The 26,492-nt window shown below is 46.4% G+C and overlaps 1 protein-coding gene across 1 annotated transcript in view; it reads right to left on the reverse strand.

Annotated features, from left to right (window-relative positions):
• Positions 1-26,492, reverse strand: part of LOC144811779 (uncharacterized) — a 47,932-nt gene that overhangs the window by 12,391 nt on the left and 9,049 nt on the right. Inside the window, exon 4 of the mRNA XM_078673885.1 lies at positions 7,665-7,811. Within this exon, the coding sequence (XP_078530011.1) occupies positions 7,665-7,811 (147 nt within the window). The remainder of the gene's footprint in view (positions 1-7,664; positions 7,812-26,492) is intronic.

Here is a 26,492-nt window from a genome sequence, read left to right on the forward strand (position 1 = left end):
CACTGCGCTGTTACCAAATACACACCAGCATCCACACTGTGCTGGTAACAAATACATTCCAGCATCCACACTGTGCTGTTACCAAATACACACCAGCATCCACACTGCGCTGTTACAAATACACACCAGCATCCACACTGTGCTGTTACAAATACACACCAGCATCCACACTGTGCTGTTACCCAATACACGGCAGTGTCCACACTGCGCTGTTACAAATACACGCCAGCATCCACACTGCTCTGTTAACAAATACACACCAGCATCCACACTGCGCTGTACCCAAATACAAACCAGCATCCACACTGCGCTGTTACCAAATACACACCAGCATCCACACTGCACTGTTACCAAATACACACCAGCATCCACACTGCGCTGTACCCAAATACACACCAGCATCCAAACTGTGCTGTTACCAAATACACGCCAGCATCCACACTGCACTGTTACCAAATACACACCAGAATCCACACTGTGCTGTTACCAAATACACACCAGCATCCACACTGCGCTGTTACCAAATACACACCAGCATCCACACTGCACTGTTACCAAATACACCCCAGCATCCATACTGCGCTGTTTAAAAAACACGCCAGAATCAAAACTGTGCTGTTACAAATACACGCCAGCATCCATACTGCGCTATTACCAAATACACAGCGATACAAAAGGGGATGATGGATGGAGCGTTAGAGTAAATAATACACTCACCCCCAGTCAACTGATCGGGGTTTAATCCATCACAATTCTTTAGCTCACTCAGCCACCCCAGTTCAGACATGGCCATATGCAAATCAGTCTGACCCTGTGCCTCATGGGAACAGTCCAGCCCCAACTGCCAAGCCATGTCTTCCCTGGACCGGAAACAAGCATCCTGGGACTGGTTTCGGATTCATAATCCTCATCAGCCAGGCTATCTTGAATCCTTGGCCAAGTAAGCAAGGGACTCACGTCTGAGCATACCCTGCCAACTTAGGGCGAACAAAGCGATACAAAAGGGGATGATGTACGGAGCGTTTGAGTAAATAAAACTGGGCCAGACCTCTGCCTCAGGGTCTGCCGCTGTAATTGGTGAGCCACACTTCTCCACAGGATTCAAGCAAGCCTGGCTGAAGACGGCTGGAATGCTAGAAACCGGTCCTAGGAAGCTTGTTTCCGGTCCAGCGAAGGCATGGCTTGGCAGTTCGGGCTGGACTGTTCCCATGAGGCACAGGGTCAGACTGATTTGCATATGGCCATGTCTGAACTGGGGTGGCAGAGTGGGCTAAAGAACGGTGATGGATTAAACCCAGATCTTTTGACTGGGTGTGAGTGTTTGATTGGTTCAGATGCTCTGTCCATCACCACCCCCTTTTGTACAGCTTTGTTCATCATAAGTTTGGCAGGGTATGCTCAGAAGTGAGTCCCTTGCTCACTTTGCCCCTGGATTCAAGCAAGCCTGGCTGACGACGGCTACAATGCCAGAAACCGGTCCAAGGAAGCTTGTTTCCGGTGCAGCGAAGGCATGGCTTGGCAGTTCGGGCTGGACTGTTCCCATGAGGCACACGGTCAGAGTGATTTGCATATGGCCATGTCTGAACTGGGGTGGCAAAGTGTGCTAAAGAACGATGATGGATTAAACCCAGATCTTTTGACTGGGTGTGAATGTTTGATTGGTTCATATGTTCCGTCCATCACCATTCCCTTTTGTACCGCTTTGTTCACCATAAGTTTGGCAGGGTATGTTCAGACGTGAGTCCCTTGCTCACTTTGCCACAGGATTCAAGCAAGCCTGGCTGAAGACGGCTGGAATGCCAGATATCGGTCCAAGGAAGCTTGTTTCCGGTCCGGCGAAGGCATGGCTCGGCAGTTCGGGCTGGGCTGTTCCCATGAGGCACAGGGTCAGACTGATTTGCATATGGCCATGTCTGAACTGGGGTGGCAGAGTGGGCTAAAGAACGGTGATGGATTAAACCCAGATCTTTTGGCTGGGTGTGAGTGTTTGATTGGTTCAGATGCTCCGTCCATCACCACCCCCTTTTGTACCGCTTTGTTCGCCATAAGTTTGGCAGGGTATGCTCAGACGTGAGTCCCTTGCTCACTTTGCCACTGGATTCAAGCAAGCCTGGCTGAAGACGGCTGGAATGCCAGAAACCGGTCCTCGGAAGCTTGTTTCCGGTCCAGCGAAGGCATGGCTTGGGAGTGAGTGTTTGATTGATTCAAATGCTCCGTCCATCACCACCCCCTTGTGTACCGCGTTACAAATATGCCAGCATCCATAATGTGCTGATATCACATACATACCAGCATCCATACTGCACTGTGACCAAATACAGACCAGCATCCACATTGCGCTGTCACCAAATACACACTAGCATCCATTATGCACTGTTACCAAATGTAAGACGGCTGTGGAATCATGATAAATACATATAAGCAACGGTTATGGTGTCTTTGAAAAGGGATATAGTGTAAGAAATACACATCCCCTGACATCGTGGGAGCTGGTACGCGGGCCCGTGGCTCCCACTTGTCACTCTATGTATACAGACAGATGTCCAGTGAGGAAATCTATGACCTCGGAGCCCTGACAAATTTGCTGTATAGAAATAAAGGCAATGAAACATGTTGGCCTACTTGTAACGGGTATATAACATGCTATGTTTTTAATATTGGGCAAGCTTACAATTTTGGACTAAAGGGTCAAATTGTGTATGTGAGTCTTAGCTCATTTTTATCTTGTTTGAGAAAATTTGGTCTCTTGCACTTCACTGGGTCTTGTTTCCTTTTTTCTATTAGTGATTCTCTCATTAAGCACACCTCTATACATTTATTTTACTGGACACTATACATCTTTTTCACTCAATATGAGAAAGTTGCCGATGATGAATATGTGGGCAAGCTGGTGGAGACCTGCCAGTAGCTCCTTTGGTGGTGCACACGTGAGGCACTTTCTCTTTTTCACACACATTTTTGGTGGGACACATATTCTAATGTCAATTGGATGTGTTGTTGTGAGTGGCATGACATGCACCTGTTTTGTGATTCCTGTTTAAGTTAACCTAATATTCTGGGCATAGAGGACCGTACTAGACTGTGTAATTATTGAAACAGTTGTTGGGTTGAGGTCAATACCCCCTGACTTCTGTCCTACTAAAAAGAGTGAGGAGTGCCCTGATAGCCAGATTCTTGCTGTTTGAATAATTGATGGGTGGATGGTGATCTGGCTTAAAATTGTCCCTCTATAGTTCCTTGTTGTTCAGATAGAATCTAGGAATGCCAGTGAGCATCCTGAAGAGCCGTGGGGGAGGCAGAGAATTTAGTTGGGCAGCTTGAGTGGCCATTGGGCCCACCGGGGAGAAAGTACCTTCCAGGGCGGGCAGGAGTGTTCCTTTCAAGGGCTTGTCACCTTGAGGGCTGGAGGACACGGAGAGGGAGAAAGTGCATAAGTTGGAGCTAGCCATGCTCAAAATAGATGGTCAGAAGGACATAGAGGGCAAGAAAATTGAAGTTGGGATGGAATTAGAAATGAAGAAGTTAGCCTTAGCGGAAAAGAAAATGCATTTTGAACATGAGAGAGGGCTGAGCAGAAGGACAAAGGCTCGCTTGATCTCGATTTTCAGAATGAATACAGACCGTGAAAGCGGGGCCTCACGATCCTTCTGACTTTTTGGGTTTCTAGCAGGAGGTGTAATAAAAGTTACCACAGGGATAACTGGCTTGTGGCGGTCAAGCATTCATAGCGACATCACTTTTTGATCCTACGATGTCGGCTCTTCCTATCATTATGAAGCATAATTCACCAAGCTTTGGAATATTCACCCACTAATGTCGAACGTGCGCTGTGTTTAGACCGTCGTGAGCCCGGTTAGTTTTACCCTACTGATGATGTAAGCCAGCCGAGGGTGCGGGTGCTGGGGAAGGCGTCCACTGGGTCCCGGGAGGCTCTCCCCGTCTGGCTAGGGTCTGGAAGCTGGGACCAGGCCCGGGGATCGTGCTCTGTCCCAGTGTTCCAGGGTGCGGTGCCCCCCCCCCCCCCGTCCTGCAAGCCAGACGAGGGTCCGGGCAATCATCGGGGACCGGGGAGGCTCTCCCCTGCCGGGCTAGGGTTTGGAAGCTGGGCCCGGGCCTGGGGCTTGAGCTCTGTCCCAGGGTCCCAAGGTGCAGGAGCCTCCTGTCCTGCAAGCCAGCCGAGGGTCCGGGCGTTGAGGAAGGGGGTCCATGGGGGCTCGGGGAGCCTCTCCCCAGCCTGGCTAGGGTTCAGAAGCTGGGACCGGCCCCGGGGCTTGTGCTCCGTCCCAGGGTGTGGGAGCCCCCTGTCCTGCAAGCCAGCCGAGGGTCCGGGCGTTGGGTAAGGAGGTTCACGGGGGCTCAGGGAGCCTCTCCCCGGCCTGGCTAGGGTTCAGAAGCTGGGACTGGGCCCGAGGCTTGTGCTACATCCCAGGGAACTAGGGTGCAGGAGCCCCCTGTCCTGCAAGCAAGATGAGGGTCCGGGTGCTGGGGAAGGGGGTCCACTGGGGCCCGGGGAGGCTCTCCCCGGCCTGGTCCGGGTTTGGAAGCTGGGACCGTGACCTGGGCTTGGAGCCGGGGTTGCTAGCCGCAGAGTAGAACAGAGTTTTCTGCCCACCCCTACTGATTACAGTATTGTGGATTTTTGGTGTTTGGTCTTGTGTTAAGTCTGGTAAAGATTACTTATTTTTCTAAACTGGTGTGGTGTCCATTTGTAGTGTTTTCGCTGTATTACTGTATGTGTTCACAAATGCTTTACACACTGTCTCTGAGATAAACCTGTCTGCTACCAAGGGGGTGAGCAGGGGTTATCCAGGAGTGTACCCCCCTTTCCTTGACTAGAAGCAAGGGTCCCTATTTGGTCAAAGTTACTTACCTCTACCAACTATAGACCCCCAATTCTAACACTCTCTAGAGTTCCAAAACCTACTGATTAATTAATAGGATATAGATCAAAACAGGGAACACTCGGTGAAGATGTATATGTGTGCCAATTTTACATAGGTTCTGGAATTGACAGCAGCCCAAAGGCGGAGCATTCGAGTCTGACGGGTTCAGAGTTAGGAGATTTAGATTAACATAATCCCTGCGTATCATAGTTTAATTAGGAAGCCTGAAAGATTTCTCCAGGTTGTGTTGAGGAAACACTTGTGGTCTAGAAGGACCTTTTATATCAAATCACTGAAGGTTAAAATTGACCAGTGAGGCAAAATAGGACCGATTGAATCGAAAGAAGCATTGGAGTAGCTTTCTTCCATAGTATAGTGCAAACTGATGGCTCCAACAGGATGTGTGTAGATTTGAGGGGCTTGAATAGTAATATCTGGGTGGATTGGAATCCCCTAGTTAACAAACAGGAAATGCTACCTTTGTTGAACAAGGCACAGTCGTCTCCCACATTGTATTAAGTGGATTCCTATTGGTCTGGCATCAAGTTCAGTAATGTTTAGAGCTGGATTAGTAACAGTCTTCAAGATAATTTGATGCTGACATTGTCCTTTGCTATGTTATCTGACACCAATGTTAGAAATTCTTCAAACTTCTAGTTCTTAATGTCTTCAGCTAAACCAGAACTAGGAACAAAATGTAATGATACAGGCATAGTAAAGTAAAAGCATCTTTATTGAGGTTTAAAGAAATGTTTGAAAAATATACAGAAGCCATGATTCAATCAAATCTAGATTACTAGGCTGGGTAAAAGGTGAGATTAATCACAAAAATTAATGTCTAATCCTACGTGATATAAAACGATGCAGAATTTAAGCTTTGTTTTCTTTAAACCTAGAATTCAATACAACCCCTAACCATAAATGCTGGGTTTCCCAGTCACTGTATGTTTTATCCCTCTTTTCACAGGTCTTTGCTGACATCTGCAGGGCACCTTGTCGTAGTTTGACAGGTGCCCTGGTTTCAGAGGTCATGAAAGGCTCCCAGTGTAAGGTACGGTGATCCTAAAGTGTCTAAGGAGAGGGGATGTGACCTTGTGGCTAGCTTTCTGACATAGAAGCCTGGAAACATATGATCCTATTCCAGTTTTAGCACAAAAGCATTGTGATTCCGGCCCAAATCAATTTATAGCCCTGTTCCGCCAATTGGAAATGTGTGTAATGTAAAAATGTTTATTGCAAAAATGTAAAACCCAATACCTTGAATCCCAGCTGGATCCCCACTAGGACTTTGTTTCAGTGAATGCAAATTAGGGGTAAAATAAAATCGTGAATCCAGTATTTGTAAAGCGCGAACCACTCACCCTTATGGGTCCCAAGGCGCTGGGGGCCGTCGTGGAAATTAAGTGAGCTATTGCCCAGAGTCACAGGTTGCTGGGCTGATCTGCCGCCGGAGCCAGGGATCGAACCCTGAGCTCTTTGCTCCAAAGTCAGCTGCCCTGACCGCTGCACCACACCTCCCTGGGGGAGGGGGGGCACAAATAGCAGAGTTACAGAAAACTCCATGACATTCCACAGAATTCTGCCAATGGTTGTAAAATATGCAGCTCGCACTATAATTTACCACCGATAACGTGAGTAGCGCTAAAAATCAGCACAAACTGCACAGTGTGTTGCGCAAGAGCGCTCGGTTATTCATGGTGATGTTGCTGGTGCTCAGTAGAAAATCTACTTGAGTGGCAGCAAATCTACTCCAATGGTAGCCCTCTGGCCACAACTGCTCGCAAGCGCCGGCAATCACCTACGTTAGAAAATTGTACTAGGGACGCCAAATCTCACTCACTCTCACCAGCTCGCATATTCTGGAGCCTCAAAGGAGAAAGGGTCTGTCTGATAGCCGTTGCCGGAATTTGGACAGAACTCTGTGTTGAAGGGTAACCCGAAGTGGCCACAATTCTGCCAATTCCGCATGTGGAACAGAATATTTCACCCACCCCTAATGTAAATGCATTTCATATAGTTATCGTATGATATAATGGTGTGAGTGTATGTTAAGGTATCTCACGTAGTTATCCCATGGTATAATGGTTTGAGTGTATGTAAAGGTATCTCATGTAGTTATCCCATGGTATAATGGCTTGAGTGTATGTTAAGGTATCTCATGTAGTTATCCTATGGTATAATGGTGTGAGTGTATGTTAAGGTATCTCATGTAGTTATCCTATGGTATAATGCTTTGAGTTTATGTAAAGGTATCTCATGTAGTTATCCTGTGGTATAATGGTTTGAGTGCATGTAAAGGTATCTCATGTAGTTATCCTGTGGTATAATGGTTTCAGTGTATGTAAAGGTATCTCATGTAGTTATCCTATGGTATAATGGTTTGAGTGTATGTAAAGGTATCTCATGTAGTTATCCTATTGTATGGATCCAGCCCTCTTGGACCTACATTGGATATCTCTGAGTCAGGGGTTTAGAGTGTTTCACCATTTGATATTCATGGTTTCTGTTGGGCCATGTTATCAGTTTTCGAATCAGTTGGAATATTTCCCTTTCTTTATTACATTTTTTCTTTGCCATCTAGCTCACATTTCTCTGAGATCTTTTCTTCTGGACATTTCTCTCATTTCAATGGGTTTTTTGATACATAAAAGGCAGGTGACCTGGCAAGAAAATATATTTAAACCTAATAACACTCCTGTGAAGGTGCTTAAAGTTTAATTTCTGTTACTATATTTTTTAAATCAACAAACGATTTAAAATTTTGAAATAAAGTCCACTTACCTGCGCGGAGACATAGTGTCTGTCTCAGGTAGGACGATAAACCCATCCAGGAAGAGGAATCTTCTGTTCCGGGCTTGTGTCTTACACAGGTGTGGTCGTGTCCACCCGGTCCTCCTTGTTTGTTATGTTGGTCACACTGGGTCACTGCTGCAGGGGAAAAAGGAGAGGGGCTGATTTAAAGAGGAAGAGACCGAGAGAGACCGAGAGAGAGAGAATGTGAGAGAAAGAGAGATGAAATTAGAGGGCTCGGAAGAAAGAGAGCTACAGGCAGAGAGAGATACAAAGAAGAGGTAAGAGAGTCAATGAAAAGTGAAAGAAAGAGAGCTTGTTTGGGGACCCCTTTACCTTTCCGCTCAGTAAGAGTAAATCACATCAGGATCAGCAAAAGCTCTCTGCACCCCTAGAACATAACATGCGTGCAAAGCAGGCCTTAGGCCACACAACTCTCCCAGACAGGACTTAGTGTGTTGGGCTGGGGAGTGGGCGATTGCCAGCACCACCAGTCTGCTTTGAAGGGCACATTTGGCGCCCACCTTGCATACTCCATTTTGAGCCAGTCCATGGAGCCATTGGCTCCTGCTCTGGCACAAAACTGGACAAAGGACATGGGAGTGTCCTCCCCTCTGTACAGCCCCTCCTCTGGGAGGGATCCCTGACTCGTCCCAACCCTTTCCCTAGGGTACTTAAGGGCTTACCGGTGGGTGGCTCTTCATATTCGTCATGGGACAAGATACAAATCTGAAACCACTTCAACTTCAGCCGTCTGGGCACCTTGGACTTCATTGGACTTCGCCTAGAACTGAGACTGCATCAAAGAAGACTCCTGCTGATCCTGGTCTCGTCATCCTGCCAGTCTTCTGCTTTGTCTGTGCCTGTGCTTCATCCAGATTCTTCTCCAGGCCTGTGGGCATCAAAGACATCCGAAGTAATCTTTCTTTGAGTGAAGGAGTCACTACCCCTCATCTGCAGGTACTGCAACAAAGCTGACCAGTCTGCTGCTCCTCCTGCTGGACTCCGAAAGGCCCAGGAACACAGGTGGTGGTTCTGCAACTCCCTCGAGACCTGTACTGTCTTCACAGCAAGTTTGAGGCCAATATCCCGTCTCAGAACCACTGGAAAAGAGCCCCGGTGCATCACATCAACTTGCGGTTGCCAAGGCTTGTTGACTCTGTCCTCCAGTGCTCTTCGAGCTACCAGAAGCTCCAGCCTTCAGCATCTCTTCCTGAAAAGATCTTTGTCCTCACCACATCCTCTGCACCGTGGCCTGCATCTTTGGTGAGCTGCTTGATGTCCTGTTGCGACTCCTGTGCCTTCGGCCTGTGGTTCCTCTTGAGGGTCTTTCCTTTGGCTACAGCGGTCTCCTCTGCTCGCTCGGGCCTGCTCCGACTCTCCTGCTGTTGGTGAGTCCCTCGGCCCTTGCTGGTCCCAATGCTGCACCTTTTTCGTTTAACATGTCTGTTTCTGCTGCCGAGGCTTGTGTTTCTAAATTTGTAATTTTATTTTTATTGCATTTCAGTTAAATGCACATAACAAAACAGTTAACATTAATTGCCCACTGATATTGATACATTCACAGATAACATGACATGCGGTGATACACTTTTCACATGGAACCAATATTGCTCATCACAGTATACTACAGTCTTTGTTCAGCCGGGGATCACTCCGGAAGGGCAAGGAGGTACGTCGTCATCGGTGCCCAGATGTTTTTGGTCTGGTGGCGCTCGGCAATTCCTCTGCATATGTTTTCATTTGGTCTCTACAGTACGCGATGTCCTTATATTCCCCCTCTAACCTAGGATATGTTCTTTGACGCCAATGTTTTGCAACCCCTCTTTTAGCCAGTAGCAGACTAACCGCCATGCGCTTAGGACAAGCCATTTTCTGTGCTTTCACGTATCCAAGTAGACATATTTATGGAGTACATTGATCTGTTTCAGACACCACCTCAGTAAGGATGTGTGTAACCTGCTCCTAGTAGTGGAGTATCCGGGGGCAGTCCCAAGCTAAATGTAGAAAATCAACCCATGGGGAGCCACATCAACTACAATTATCATCCTTCCTAAGGCTATGTCACTGAAGTCTGAGTGGTGTGTGGTACAACTGATGGAGAAACTTAGGGGCCCATTAGGATGTCGGGTGCATGGCGTTGGCGATCCGCCCGACATCCTTGCCCGCCCGCCACCCACTTACCCCGCCATGTTACTATGGCGGAGGGGGACCGCGGCGGACGGAAACACCGTCCGCCGCTTTTCCACCCGGTCGCCTTGCGACCGGGGCAGAAAAGGGTTTATATGGTGGTGGTGTCTATTAGACACCGCCAACCATATCAGGATGGGCTTTGTCGGATGCCTTTCCGTGACAGCAATGCCGCCACAGAAAAGCATGCGGTCCATACTTGGTCATGGTGAAGGCGAGGTGGGGGGTGCACATGGTGGGTACCTGTGGTACCCCCCTGCATTTGCATACACAATGTGGCAGGCACCGCGCGGTGCCTGCTGCTTTGTGTATGCAAATGCATAACATGAATTTTTAATATTTCGGCGGGTGCTGGTGTAAACACCGCCTGCCGCAATGTTAAACATGCATGATGCGCCCGCGAATGTGGCGAGCGCATCATAATGTGCATGGCGCTACCACCGCTCAGATCGTGGGTGATCCCGTTTTCCACGAGGGTGGAGGGCGGACTTAGTCTGCCCACCATCCTAATGTGCCCCTTAAAGTGAATAATGCACAAATTCCCATTAGAGATGAGCTTCCCTGTTTGTACACAGCAGAATGTCCATTCTTTTGGGGTGAGGCGTGGATCTAGGATGTCATTCCATTTGTCCCCAATGGAGTTGCTGGACTGAGCGCCGTCCAGGTGTAATGCGTTGGATATCCTGGTGACTAGTTTCTATCTAGTTGGAGTGGACAGAAGTAACTGAGTGCTGACAAAGCCGGGGGCTCCCCCAGGAACTCTGGGTACAGTCCAAGCATGGATTTGCGCATCCGCAGGCATGCAAAATGTAGTCCATTCCATACATTTCACATCCGGGAACACATCACCCATTGTCTACAACCTTATCTTAGCTAGTTTGCTTAGCGCCTTGGGTTCCGCCGTGACTGACATTGCTGTGTTGGGAGCTAACGGTAGTGCCTTCGCATACAGCGGAGTTCTGCGCACTCTATGACCCAGCTGCTGCGATGCCTTAGTGGTGAACGGGATGGTGGAGATTTCCGTTGATCTATTGGTCTTCATAGCGTGCAGGATCAAGGCTCTGAGTGATACTGAGTGAGCAGCACCATGTTCTATTTCTAGGTGTGGTGTAAAGTCAGGAGGAGAGACCCAATAGTGTGCGCACTGATCTTGAGTGCATAAGTAGTATACCCACATATCCGGGGCTGCAAAGTCCTCCTGCTCAAACGCGAGAGTGAGCATCCTCCATGCAAACCTAGGCTGTTTACCTGCCCAGGTCAATGATATTAAGAGTGAGTTAAACGATTTAAAGAACTCCTGTCAAGGGACATTTGAATCGTATTAAATATATTGAGAAATGTTGGCAATACTATTATTTTCATGATGGCGACACTATCGGCAAGGGCAAGTGGCTGATGTGACCATCTGCAGATGGTTTCTTTCAGTAGGATATTCATACTACTGTAGTTATAGCTAACCACCACTTCAGGGTCCCTGTGAATCCAGATCCCCAGATACTATAATGGATTGCTGTGCCACACCTGCGGGAACTCCAGCTCACAGGGTATCTTAAAGGGAGTGAGGGACACCACAAAGGACTTCGTACAGTTTATGCTCTGGCCCGACATCCTCTCAAAATGAATATATTCTCAAATCATCGGGTCCAGATAAGTGTCTGGTTCCCGAACATAAATGACCATGTCATCTGCATACATCAAAATCGCAACCCCATCCGAGTAAGATAGTAAACATGAGGGACCATTCAACTGAATCGAGTGCTTTTGCGGCATCTAGCAAGACTGTTGGGGCTTTCAAAGAGGGGTCGAGCTGATGAAATATGGCAAATACGGTATTTAGTTTCTGTGCTGTTGGGCAGGTAGGGAGAAAGCAAGACTGGTCTGGTATAATCATGTTGGTGAGCAGTGGCTGCACTCTGGTCGCTAATAGTTTGGCCAGTATTTTCATGTCTATGCTAACTAATGACAGCAGCCGATATGTGGAGCATTGGTTTGGGGCCTTATGAGCTTTAAAATCATTATCAAAAAGGCCTCCCAAAGTGACAGGGGGAGCATTTGCTTATCGTATGCTTCTTCAAACATCATAAGCAAGTTCGGGGCCAAGAGATCCGTATATTCATTATAGAATTCACCCAACAAGCCATCTTGGCCCGGGCCCTTGTTGTTGGGGTGCATACTTAATATTTCCTTAATTTCCTCCACTGTGACGGGTTGCATCAGGTATTCTATCTGCCCCCTTGATAACCATGCCAGGGTAATATCTTTCAGATATCCTGAGATCTCGGCCTCTGCTGCTCCCTCGCGGGGACTATTTAATTGAGCAAAAAAATCAGAGAATTCGACACCAATGGTGGGGGTGTCATAGCAGGGTGTTCCATTGGGCCTATCCACTTTATCTACTTCGGTCACATCTGACTGCGCCCATGGTGATCTCAACGACATGGCCAAATGTTTCCCGGTCTGTCAGCTTCCCCATACACATGTGCCACGTTCCTACGGGGTCGATGGCGCAACTCTCATACTCAGAGATATGGTTCCTTATGTGTGCCAGGTTGCTTGCCATTGGGTCTCTCTTACTCCCTCTCCAACTTCTACATGTTGTGTTCCAGTTTCTTTAACTGGGTGCGGATGTCCCTTAAGATCCCTGTGCACTTTCCCATGCATAACCCACAAATGGTGGCTTTGAATGAATCCCAGAGAACCCCAGCGATGTCAACCGAATCTGTATTTATGATGTACTATTCCAAGATAGCTTTCCTCACGGTGTCCCGGAAAACTGATTCTCAGTGGGGTGTAGGCGTCACTGGAACTATCGAGGGGCGTGTATTGGGATAGACACCGCCAGAAGGTGCATGATCTGATAGTGTTTTGGGTAAGTGGCGTATATCTTGCACCCAAGTGTTCAGCTCCCTTGTTCCCAGACAGTAATCTAAGCAAGACTAGGAACAATGGACCACTTGGATGCCTGAGTCTCCAAATGTCAATGAGGCCAAAGTTGTCCATTTCACTGCGCATCATATGCTCCAACTGCTTCCCTCTCAACTCCCCTCCCCTTTAGCTGACCTGTTCATGTTCGGGTCCAAGTATAGGTACAAGTCTCCACCCCATTTAGTCGCCGAGGGCCGCAACGCCCTCAGCCGGTATCAAATGTGCGCATAGAAATCTGAGTCGTCCACGTTGGGGTCATAGGTGTTAATGATAGTCAGCATTGTGCGACAGAGTACAGCTTGTACTATCTCATACCGGACATGTTTATCAATCTCAGAGTATGTTGCCTCAAATGGAACCTCCTTTCTGATCAATAGAAAGACCCCCTTGCATGGTTAGCGTAAGAGGCCACTCAGTACCCCACCCACCTGGCCACCGCCTTCTCTGCAGCTCTACCCCTGAGGTGCGTCTCCTGTAGCAATGCTATTTGGACCGTATGCCTATCCAGATAGGCTAGCACTAGTCTAATCTTTTTCGGGTTATTGAGCCCCCATACGTTGCATGTTATCAGATGTAATGGTTCAGCTTGTGGTGTTTTAACCATCTGCTTTAGCCATTGTGTGTGTGTGCCCATTCTGAGCATGTCATCATACCTGGCAGTTTCAGTAAACATACATTTGTAGACATTTAATAAAAAATGAACAAAACTCCCACCCCCCTCGCACTTCAGCATACCAATCATGCTTAACGCAGCATCCCTGGTTAATTGGCCTCTCCAAATGCAGTGCATTAAAAAACAATACCATAATCAAGACATAAGTCCTACATGGAACAGAATTCGAGTGGGGTACATCCAAGTGGGGGCAGTTAGTTCCCCGGGTAACATGCTGGTGGACGGAGGCGACCGGGGTGCTGACTCACCGCTATTCGTTCGTGAGTCCAGCAGCAAAGTGGGCTGGGCAGATACGCTGTGTGCACGATCCATAGTGTCTCACCTGCCTCGAGCCCTTCACCAGTGTCTCTTGACCAACCATGGCAGCACTGTGCCAGCTCAATATAGTACTTACAGATCATTTGGACATAACCGGTGAGGACTCTATTCCAGCAGGATCTTGTATTTGGTACAGCCAACACTAATCACGCCAGCCAGCAGGGAGCTCGCCCAGCCATGCAGCCACCTGCTGGGGTATCCCACAATGGGCTGCTTAGTCCTCCTGGGAGGGCCGCCGGGTCCCCCTGATCTACTTCACATATTCCATTGCCACTCTTGTAGTTTGCATATCTTTTGTGTGCCCCTGTAGTCGATCCTTAATTTGGCTGGGTACAACATAGCATACTTGAGGCCCTCCTTTTGCAATTTATTTTTTACTTGAAGGCATTCCCTGCGAGCAGCATGCACTGAAGCTGTAAAATCTGGTAAAAAGAAGAGGGCATTTCCCTGGTATTGGTTTTCCTGCCATTCTCTGTGCTGGCACAGCACCGCATCCCTGTCCCGGTAATTGAGAAGGTGCACACTAATGGGACATGGAGGGGCGCCATGTGGAGGGCTTGCCATCAGGGATCTGTGTGCTCTTTCAACCACCAGCACATCTGAGAACTGCTTGGTATCAAAGATCTCCTTCAACAAGCTCTTTACATAGAGCTCCATATTTCCTGTGTTGGTGGTTTCTGGAAACACCATAATCCACATGTTGTTCCTTCTAGATCTAGCTTCGAGATCTTCATTCTTGGTTTGAATCACCTCCAAAACCTTCTTCACATTCCGACATTTTTCTTAAGTGCTGCGGAGCATGTCATCCATTGTGGATTTATGTTGCTCGGCCTTTCGTTATCCTGGACGACTGCTTGTCCAGTTTCGTCGACATGTGGTCAATGCGTAGGTTCAGCGCATCAATTTTGGTGTCTATAGATTGAAGGCTCTGCTGTATCACCACCAGCGTGGAAGCCAACGCTGCAGATCCATTGGGCCGAACAACTTGCTCTGAATCCGACATCGCCTCTCCACTGGGTTTGGCCACCCTCTTGGCCTCAAATGTGAGTCAAGATTGCTGCTTGCCTGTTTTGCCCATGTTTCACTGATTCAGGCATCCAGTGGCCTGGCTGCATAGCAGTAAAGGAGTATCAGTGTCCTTGTCGGAGGGAGAATGCCCATCCATATTACCGCGCACACACCAGGTCTCCGTGTAGTTTTGATGTTGTCCACGACTGCCAGCACACACAGTGTGCTTTAAAAACTTTGACTGAAACGAGCACAGGGTTGTCTTCGGTATTTTACTGCTGAGTTCAGCTCTCACTCTGCTGCTACATTGGTGTGTTACTCCGAGATGGCCACGGAGAGAGCCTTAGTCTGGGGTTATGTCACTGAAATGGGTTCTCTATTGGACTGTGGCTTGTGAAAGAAATTAGGGCGAGAACAAAATGGAGACTGTGTCCCTCAAGGGCCCGCCCCTATTGTATGTCTATTTGCGAAAGGCCGGAGACCCCTGAGATAGCCCCGTTCTTTGCAAGTCATTAATGTCCGTGCCACTCACAGTAGGCGTTCAGATATCCTTTTCTAAAATCCGTTGGCTCCGCATATATCTCCTTCTGCTAATGCAGGTATATAGTTCTCACCATGTTTGAACTCACTTTCTGTGTGTGTTGGAAAGTAGGGTCTGCTTTCATGGTTACCCCCTCTCCCCTTTTGCTGGTGTCATACTGTTTTTCTGGCTAGTATGACTGGGATCCTGCTAATCAGGGCACCAGTCACTGTGCTTCCTCCCTAAATTGGTACTAAGGTACCTAGGGCCTAGTACACCAGGGATCCCCATGGGCTGCAGCATCTATTATGCCACCCATGAGGGACACTTCAAACTTGGACTACAGGCCTGCCATTGCAGCCTGTGTGAGTTGGTGCTTGCACCTCTCATGAAAGATATACCTATCCTTATATCTAACATCACTGTACTTAAAACCTCAAAGTCACCCCTTTAGTAGGCCTTTCAGACCCAAAGGCAGGGTGCTCGGTTCTAAGTGTGAGAGTGTCCCAGCATGAGCAGGACACCCCTGCAACCTCCATTCCAGTCCATTCTCCTGGGTTGTCCGTGCATCAGCCCTTACGATATATAGAGTGGCCGTGCGTCATTACACAATGACCATCTCTAAACTGGCTGTAACGAACCTTATCATGTTTGGTATCACAAATGTTGGAATCATACGGTGTGGGAGGCATGATTCCATACACTGTAAATCTCCTTCGGGGGCCCTCAGTGCTCCTGGTACCAGTCATCCAGAACCAGACAGCAAGCTATAGCAGTTGCCGACCTGAGACTCGATTCTGTCCTCCTTCAGCTGAGCCAACCTCATGCAGGGAAAGGCAGAACTAGAGATATCCTGTCACAGTTAGGTGTGACCACCTCCCAGACGGGGTTTAGCGTATTGGGACAGGGTGAGAAGGTTACCAGAGCCACTCAGACTGTTGAGGGGCACACTTGGTGCCCTCTTTGCATACTCCAGCTCAAACCAGTTCGGGGAACCGTTGCCACCTGTTCTGGTTTGTAATTGAGCAAAGGACATGGGAGTATCCTCCCCACTGTCAAGCTAGTCCTTGGGCGTGACCCCCGAAACATCCCAACCTTTTCCTTAGTGTACTTAAGGGCTTACCTGAGGGTGGGTCCCTAGATTTGTCATGGGATTTGATTCAGATATAACTGAGTGGCCGGGAGTGGCCACTGGCGCCCTCTGTACCCACGCCCCATGGCCCCACAGACCGCTGAACACTCCAGCGTACAGTACTGAGTGGCTCCGGGAGTGGCCACTGGCCGCCCTCTGTACCCACGCCCCATGTCTTCAGAGGCCGCTGCCCAAAGCGCTTCATTTACTTTATTATTTATAAAGTCCAACGTTAACCTTTGGGTATCTAAGTTTTTATTTTATTTGTTTGAAGAGTTTTATATAGCGCTGGCTAGACCGGGAGGTATCAGAGCGCTTTACATGTGGATCAGTGAGTTACAAGTTACAGGTTACATCTGTTACAATCGCATAGTCAAACATAGGACAAAAAAGCAAAGTTACAGTAATTCATCAGAAGGGGGAGGGAGAGGAAGGAGACATAGCAGGGAGAAGGGAAGGAAGTATGCCCAATGTCCGGCTGGGTAGGTGACAGCCGAGGGAGTGAACCAGGGCCGATCTCCTCTCCAGCTGTCTAAGCACCTCCACCGGGCATCGGCCATATTGCCCCGAATCCACTGTCAGGATAAATATCAGGGTTAAAGTAAGTGACGGTTGAGGGGGTGAACCAGGGCCGATCTCCTCTATAGTGGCACAATACACTGAGTATATACAAAACACTGAATACCTTTTTAACACTCTACCCAGAACAGAAAACCAATAACATAAAAGCGCTTCAGCGTAACAGCCACATTTCAAGCACGTTTCTGTATGTTGGATGGTCAGTGAGAGAAGGCAGAGAGATGGAGAGGTCATTTCATATTTGAGGATGACAGAAAGCCAGGGCTCAGTCACCTGAAAAGAGCTTGGAACCCTCAAGGAACCTGAGGCAGGAATAAGATACACAATCGAAGTGAATGAAGGGGTCTGATGGATATTGCATGCATGTATCCATGCACAGTGAAAGGGAGGGGTCTGATGGATATTGCATGCATGTATCCATGTACAGTGAATGAGGGGTCTGATGGATATTGCATGCATCTATCCATGTACAGTGAATGAGGGGTCTGATGGATATTGCATGCATGTATCCATGTACAGTGAATGAGGGGTCTGATGGATATTGCATGCATGTATCCATGTACAGTGAATGAGGGTCTGATGGATATTGCATGCATGTATCCATGTACAGTGAATGAGGGGTCTGATGGATATTGCATGCATGTATCCATGTACAGTGAATGAGGGGTCTGATGGATATTGCATGCATGTATCCATGTACAGTGAATGAGGGGTCTGATGGATATTGCATGCATGTATCCATGTACAGTGAATGAGGGGTCTGATGGATATTGCATGCATGTATCCATGTACAGTGAATGAGGGGTCTGATGGATATTGCATGCATGTATCCATGTACAGTGAATGAGGGGTCTGATGGATATTGCTTGCATGTATCCATGTACGGTGAATGAGGGGTCTGATGGATATTGCATGCATGTATCCATGTACAGTGAATGAGGGGTCTGATGGATATTGCATGCATGTATCTATGTACAGTGAATGAAGGGTCTGATGGATATTGCATGCATGTATCCATGTACAGTGAATGAGGGGTCTGATGGATATTGCATGCATGTATCCATGTACAGTGAATGTGGGGTCTGATAGATATTGCATACATGTATCAATGTACAGTGAATGAGTGGTCTGATGGATATTGCATACATGTATCCATGTACAGTGAATGAGGGGTCTCATAGATGTTGCATGCATGTATCCATCTACAGTGAATGAGGGGTCTGATGGATATTGCATGCATGAATCCATGTACAGTGAATGAGGGTCTGATGGATATTGCATGCATGTATCCATGTACAGTGAAAGGTAGGGGTCTGATGGATATTGCATGCATGTATCCATGTACAGTGAATGAGGGTCTGATGGATATTGCATGCATGTATCCATGTACAGTGAATGTGGGGTCTGATAGATATTGCATACATGTATCCATGTACAGTGACTGAGGGGTCTGATAGATATTGCATACATGTATCCATGTACAGTGAATGAGGGGTCTGATGGATATTGCATGCATGTATCCATGTACAGTGAATGAGGGGTCTGAGGGATATTGCATGCATGTATCCATGTACAGTGAATGAGGGGTCTGGTGGATATTGCATGCATGTATCCATGTACAGTGAAAGGGAGGGGTCTGATGGATATTGCATGCATGAATCCATGTACAGTGAAAGGGAGGGGTCTGATGGATATTGCATACATGTATCCATGTACAGTGAAAGGGAGGGGTCTGATGGATATTGCATGCATGTATCCATGTACAGTGAATGAGGGGTCTGGTGGATATTGCATGCATGTATCCATGTACAGTGAATGAGTGGTCTGATGGATATTGCATACATGTATCCATGTACAGTGAATGAGGGGTCTGATGGATATTGCATGCATGTATCCATGTACAGTGAATGAGTGGTCTGATGGATATTGCATACATGTATCCATGTACAGTGAATGAGGGGTCTGATGGATATTGCATGCATGTATCCATGTACAGTGAATGAGTGGTCTGATGGATATTGCATACATGTATCCATGTACAGTGAATGAGGGGTCTCATAGATGTTGCATGCATGTATCCATCTACAGTGAATGAGGGGTCTGATGGATATTGCATGCATGAATCCATGTACAGTGAATGAGGGTCTGATGGATATTGCATACATGTATCCATGTAGAGTGAAAGGGAGGGGTCTGATGGATATTGCATGCATGTATCCATGTACAGTGAATGAGGGTCTGATGGATATTGCATGCATGTATCCATGTACAGTGAATGTGGGGTCTGATAGATATTGCATACATGTATCCATGTACAGTGACTGAGGGGTCTGATAGATATTGCATACATGTATCCATGTACAGTGAATGAGGGGTCTGATGGATATTGCATGCATGTATCCATGTACAGTGAATGAGGGGTCTGAGGGATATTGCATGCATGTATCCATGTACAGTGAATGAGGGGTCTGGTGGATATTGCATGCATGTATCCATGTACAGTGAAAGGGAGGGGTCTGATGGATATTGCATGCATGAATCCATGTACAGTGAAAGGGAGGGGTCTGATGGATATTGCATACATGTATCCATGTACAGTGAAAGGGAGGGGTCTGATGGATATTGCATGCATGTATCCATGTACAGTGAATGAGGGGTCTGGTGGATATTGCATGCATGTATCCATGTACAGTGAATGAGTGGTCTGATGGATATTGCATACATGTATCCATGTACAGTGAATGAGGGGTCTGATGGATATTGCATGCATGTATCCATGTACAGTGAATGAGTGGTCTGATGGATATTGCATACATGTATCCATGTACAGTGAATGAGGGGTCTGATGGATATTGCATGCATGTATCCATGTACAGTGAATGAGTGGTCTGATGGATATTGCATACATGTATCCATGTACAGTGAATGAGGGGTCTCATAGATGTTGCATGCATGTATCCATGTACAGTGAATGAGGGGACTGATGGATATTGCATGCATGAATCCATGTACAGTGAAAGGGAGGGGTCTGATAGATATTGCATACATGTATCCATGTACAGTGAATGAGGGGTCTGTAGATATTGCATACATGTATCCATGTACAGTGAATGAGGGGTCTGATAGATATTGCATGCATGTATCCATGTACAGTGAATGAGGGGTCTGATGGATATTGCATGCATGTATCCATGTACAGTGAATGAGGAGTCTGATGGATATTGCACGCATGTATCCATGTACAGTGAATGAGGGGTCTGATCGATATTGCATGCATGAATCCATGTACAGTGAAAGGGAGGGGTCTGATGGATATTGCATGCATGAATCCATGTACAGTGAAAGGGAGGGGTCTGATGGATATTGCATACATGTATCCATGTACAGTGAATGAGGGGTCTGATGGATATTGCATGCATGTATCCATGTACAGTGAATGAGGGGTCTGATGGATATTGCATACATGTATCCATGTACAGTGAATGAGGGGTCTGATAGATATTGCATGCATGTATCCATGTACAGTGAATGAGGGGTCTGGTGGATATTGCATGCATGTATCCATGTACAGTGAAAGGGAGGGGTCTGATGGATATTGCATGCATGAATCCATGTACAGTGAAAGGGAGGGGTCTGATGGATATTGCATACATGTATCCATGTACAGTGAAAGGGAGGGGTCTGATGGATATTGCATGCATGTATCCATGTACAGTGAATGAGGGGTCTGGTGGATATTGCATGCATGTATCCATGTACAGTGAATGAGTGGTCTGATGGATATTGCATACATGTATCCATGTACAGTGAATGAGGGGTCTGATGGATATTGCATGCATGTATCCATGTACAGTGAATGAGTGGTCTGATGGATATTGCATACATGTATCCATGTACAGTGAATGAGGGGTCTGATGGATATTGCATGCATGTATCCATGTACAGTGAATGAGTGGTCTGATGGATATTGCATACATGTATCCATGTACAGTGAATGAGGGGTCTCATAGATGTTGCATGCATGTATCCATCTACAGTGAATGAGGGGTCTGATGGATATTGCATGCATGAATCCATGTACAGTGAATGAGGGTCTGATGGATATTGCATACATGTATCCATGTAGAGTGAAAGGGAGGGGTCTGATGGATATTGCATGCATGTATCCATGTACAGTGAATGAGGGTCTGATGGATATTGCATGCATGTATCCATGTACAGTGAATGTGGGGTCTGATAGATATTGCATACATGTATCCATGTACAGTGACTGAGGGGTCTGATAGATATTGCATACATGTATCCATGTACAGTGAATGAGGGGTCTGATGGATATTGCATGCATGTATCCATGTACAGTGAATGAGGGGTCTGAGGGATATTGCATGCATGTATCCATGTACAGTGAATGAGGGGTCTGGTGGATATTGCATGCATGTATCCATGTACAGTGAAAGGGAGGGGTCTGATGGATATTGCATGCATGAATCCATGTACAGTGAAAGGGAGGGGTCTGATGGATATTGCATACATGTATCCATGTACAGTGAAAGGGAGGGGTCTGATGGATATTGCATGCATGTATCCATGTACAGTGAATGAGGGGTCTGGTGGATATTGCATGCATGTATCCATGTACAGTGAATGAGTGGTCTGATGGATATTGCATACATGTATCCATGTACAGTGAATGAGGGGTCTGATGGATATTGCATGCATGTATCCATGTACAGTGAATGAGTGGTCTGATGGATATTGCATACATGTATCCATGTACAGTGAATGAGGGGTCTGATGGATATTGCATGCATGTATCCATGTACAGTGAATGAGTGGTCTGATGGATATTGCATACATGTATCCATGTACAGTGAATGAGGGGTCTCATAGATGTTGCATGCATGTATCCATGTACAGTGAATGAGGGGACTGATGGATATTGCATGCATGAATCCATGTACAGTGAAAGGGAGGGGTCTGATAGATATTGCATACATGTATCCATGTACAGTGAATGAGGGGTCTGTAGATATTGCATACATGTATCCATGTACAGTGAATGAGGGGTCTGATAGATATTGCATGCATGTATCCATGTACAGTGAATGAGGGGTCTGATGGATATTGCATGCATGTATCCATGTACAGTGAATGAGGAGTCTGATGGATATTGCACGCATGTATCCATGTACAGTGAATGAGGGGTCTGATCGATATTGCATGCATGAATCCATGTACAGTGAAAGGGAGGGGTCTGATGGATATTGCATGCATGAATCCATGTACAGTGAAAGGGAGGGGTCTGATGGATATTGCATACATGTATCCATGTACAGTGAATGAGGGGTCTGATGGATATTGCATGCATGTATCCATGTACAGTGAATGAGGGGTCTGATGGATATTGCATACATGTATCCATGTACAGTGAATGAGGGGTCTGATAGATATTGCATGCATGTATCCATGTACAGTGAATGAGGGGTCTGATGGATATTGCATGCATGTATCCATCTACAGTGAATGAGGGGTCTGATGGATATTGCATGCATGTATCCATGTACAGTGAAAGGGAGGGGTCTGATGGATATTGCATACATGTATCCATGTACAGTGAATGAGGAGTCTGATGGATATTGCATGCATGTATCCATGAACAGTGAATGAGGGGTCTGATGGATATTGCATACATGTATCCATGCACAGTGACAGGTAGGGGTCTGATGGACATTGCATGCATGTATGTATCCGTCTACAGTGAAAGAGGAGTCTGATGGATATTACATACATGTATCCATGTACAGTGAAAGGGAGGGGTCTGATGGATATTGCATGCATGTATCCATGTACAGTGACAGGGAGGGGTCTGATGGATTTTACATGCATGTATCCATGTAGAGTGAATGAGGGGTCTGAGGGATATTGCATGCATGTATCCATGTACAGTGAATGAGGGGTCTGAGGGATATTGCATGCATGTATCCATGTACAGTGAATGAGGGGTCTGATGGATATTGCATACATGTATCCATGTACACTGAATGAGGGGTCTGATGGATATTGCATACATGTATCCATGTACAATGAATGAGGAGTCTGATGGATATTGCATGCATGTATCCATGTACAGTGAATGAGGGGTCTGATGGATATTGCATACATGTATCCATGTACAATGAATGAGGAGTCTGATGGATATTGCATGCATGTATCCATGTACAGTGAATGAGGGGTCTGATGGATATTGCATGCATGTATCCATGTACAGTGAATGAGGGGTCTGATGGATATTGCATGCATGTATCCATGTACAGTAAATGAGGGGTCTGATCGATATTGCATGCATGTATCCATGTACAATGAATGAGGGGTCTGATGGATATTACATACATGTATCCATGTACAGTGAAAGGCAGGCAATTCCTGACAGAAAAGGTCAGATCCTACCTGTGGACACAGATCGGGGGATATGATCCCTCAGGAGCAAAGGCCCTCACCCCCCGAGGGGTGTCATGCTTCATCATCGGGCAGCTCCTCGTTCGGCCAGCGCTGCAATGCCCAACGGGCCCTCACACCCCCCGAGGGGTGTCATGCTTCATGGTCGGGCAGCTTCTCGTTGGGCCGGCGCTGCAATGCCCAAAGGGCCCAGCAGGGGGGCTTTTTGCTGGAGTTCTTTTGTTTTTTGCCGATGTGAAGAGTGAGGTGTAGAGTGGGTGTGATAATGTGAGTAGACTGGTGTAGAGATGAGGTAAAAATAACTTGGAAAACCCTAGGTAATTTTAATAACTGTGCTCCCTTGTTATGATTAAAATCAGGCAGGCTAGAAATGGATGCAAAGGTCCAATCAAGCACAAGGTGATGTTTTAAGAGAAGCTCAAAGTTTTTCTTGCCTAATTACTGTCGAAAACATCATACCAATTCATCAGGACCAGCGCCCTAATCTACTCGTGTGAGGGTCGGTGACGAGTGTCTGTGAGTTATGCCACACCCTACAAAATATCACACTAGTATACAGTATACCTTCAGGATAAAAGCTGACCTAAAGAAGTAGATAAAACAAAGACAATGAACAGAGCAAAGAATAGCATGCTGTGCATTGAGAACAAGTGCATGCTGAGGCCGTCACCGCCCTTATATTGTGGGTGTGGAACGCACTAGTTTAAGCATGATTCATGCAAAGATACCACACACTGACAAGACAGACACGTAACACTCAGCGTAAGCCCAGAACTATAGCATGGGGACAGAAGTGGAGGCGAAAGCCCCTGTCCCAAGTAAGAAGGCTTAACAAGTATGGGGAAAACTGCACCCCAACAATGAATGGTACTTTGGGGGACAATATGGAAAGAATCAAATGATTGTGAGCATCAGAAACAAGTAATGCTAGGGGGGCCGGTCCAGTGGAGCCCGTCTGGGGGGTGGGGGGAGGTGTATAGTCAGGATATGCGTCTACTCTATTGAATTGTTATTGTTTTGTTCTTGTTTCATTTAATAAACTAAGAGTTATTTTTCTAATTTTGTGTGGAATCTTTTTGTGTGGTGTTTTCACTGTTTTACTGTTTGAAGTGTTGCACAAATACCTTACACATTGCCTCTAAGTTAAGCCTGACAGATCTGGGCCAAGCTAGCAGAGGGCGAGCACAGGTTCATTTAGGGTGTGTTTGTGACTTACCCTGACTAGGATTGTGGTTACTGTTTGACCAGCGCTTTCACCCCAATCAACCAGGAACCCAATTTCTATCAGCAGCCATTAAGGTACTCCGTTAGCTTTCAATGAAGTTACAGATCAAAATCAAGACTCTTTCTCCCATCCACGCTTCCTCCAGGATGAAAGGTCCCACTGCTAACAAAGGTGGCCTGACACTGCACTTGTACCAGGATCCTACACTCATCTTAGTAGCATGAACTATCAGAATTTAAAAAAACTGCTGGGAGATCTGTGGGCATTGATTCTAGACCGCCTCAAACCCTACCTTTAAACACAAAGTGACTTGCCTCTAATACAGGAAACTCCAGAGAAAATAGGGGCACATGTATGAAGCATTTCTGACCACAAAAATGCTTTTACAAATGAACATTACACAAATTTACCAAATCACAATTTGTGTTTGCAATTCGGTATTTGGAAGGGTACGTTTATATCGTGCTTTCCAAATACTGAGTCTGAAAAGGATATATGAATGTTTTGTGTAAATTACGGTTGCAAAACATTCCTATTTCACCGGCTCCTTGAAGGAGGTGGCAAACCATTCGCAAATTGGAAGTGGTCCCTTAGGACCCTTTCCCCTTTGAGATTTGTAAGAGCAGGAAGTGGTCCCGTAGCCTACTCTTAAAAATTAACCTTCACATTTTTCACTTTTTCTTTTTAAAAGCATCTTGCTTTACTTTAAGGAAGACTGGGTGCATTAAAAAAATATTGCTTTATTAAAAAGCAATCACAGACATGGTGGTCTGCTGACCCCTGCAGGCCACCATCTCTGTGATGACTGTGAATCCTAATGGGTCAACATTGCAACCTCCCTCATTAATATGCATGAGGTAGATCAATTTGCAACCCACAAGGAATCTCTAAATGAAACTCAATGACTTTCATACAATAGGAACACCAAGTTCTTATTTGCGAGAACTGAGAGAATCGCAAATTGGAAATCGGCGTTTGTAGATCTGGCCCTTAATCCTTTAGACCGGTGGTCTGTCAAAGGCAGGTGAGAGCACGGATAGCGAACGAGGCACACGGGTTTGGGATCGACGCAACATTCAGATCGGATCGATTCTAAATACCCTGGACTGTGTTGGCAGCTCTCAGGATCTCGCTTTATTTCCTGACTTCATATTGGCCTACAGGGGCTTTGAGGAGACACATTTTACTCTATAAACATTCTATGTAAATAAATTTAGGTTTACACGTATTTTTTTTGCATGTGTTACAGAGGGCACTAAGGGGGACAAGGATGTGGGGGTGTATAAATTCACTGAAAAAATAAGGGATAATATGGAGGTATTCGCAAGCCTTCCTATGATAAATAAGCTGACGTTTAAAACCAATCACTGAAATGCACCAGTTATACATCACTGACAGAAGTGTAACTTGTACATCATGGATTGGAGATGTCATCAGTGATGTGATACGTGTTGTCATAAGCAGTGCATCATAGCGGCGCAAGTTATAGTTATGTCAAGTACGTATATCTGGTGAATATCAGTGTTTTTTTGTTTTTTAACGTTAGTTTTTGTTATCATTAGAAGACCTGCCTATACCTCCACTTTAACCTTTGCTCTTTTCAGTGAATTTCTATGGTTTCTATAATATAAAGTGATATCTGATTATGATATGTCTGCATTGCAAGCTGGTTCTAGTGTTGTGTGTGCAGCCAACTTACCATGAACCTACAGTTCTACTGATTCCGCCTCTCACCTGCATAAGTCACTGATCCCTGGTGCACACTGACATCCCTCCCTTGTTATGCACTGATC

The sequence above is a fragment of the Lissotriton helveticus genome, chromosome 1_1, assembly GCF_964261635.1.
Source record: "Lissotriton helveticus chromosome 1_1, aLisHel1.1, whole genome shotgun sequence".
NCBI classification, from domain to species: domain Eukaryota; kingdom Metazoa; phylum Chordata; class Amphibia; order Caudata; family Salamandridae; genus Lissotriton; species Lissotriton helveticus.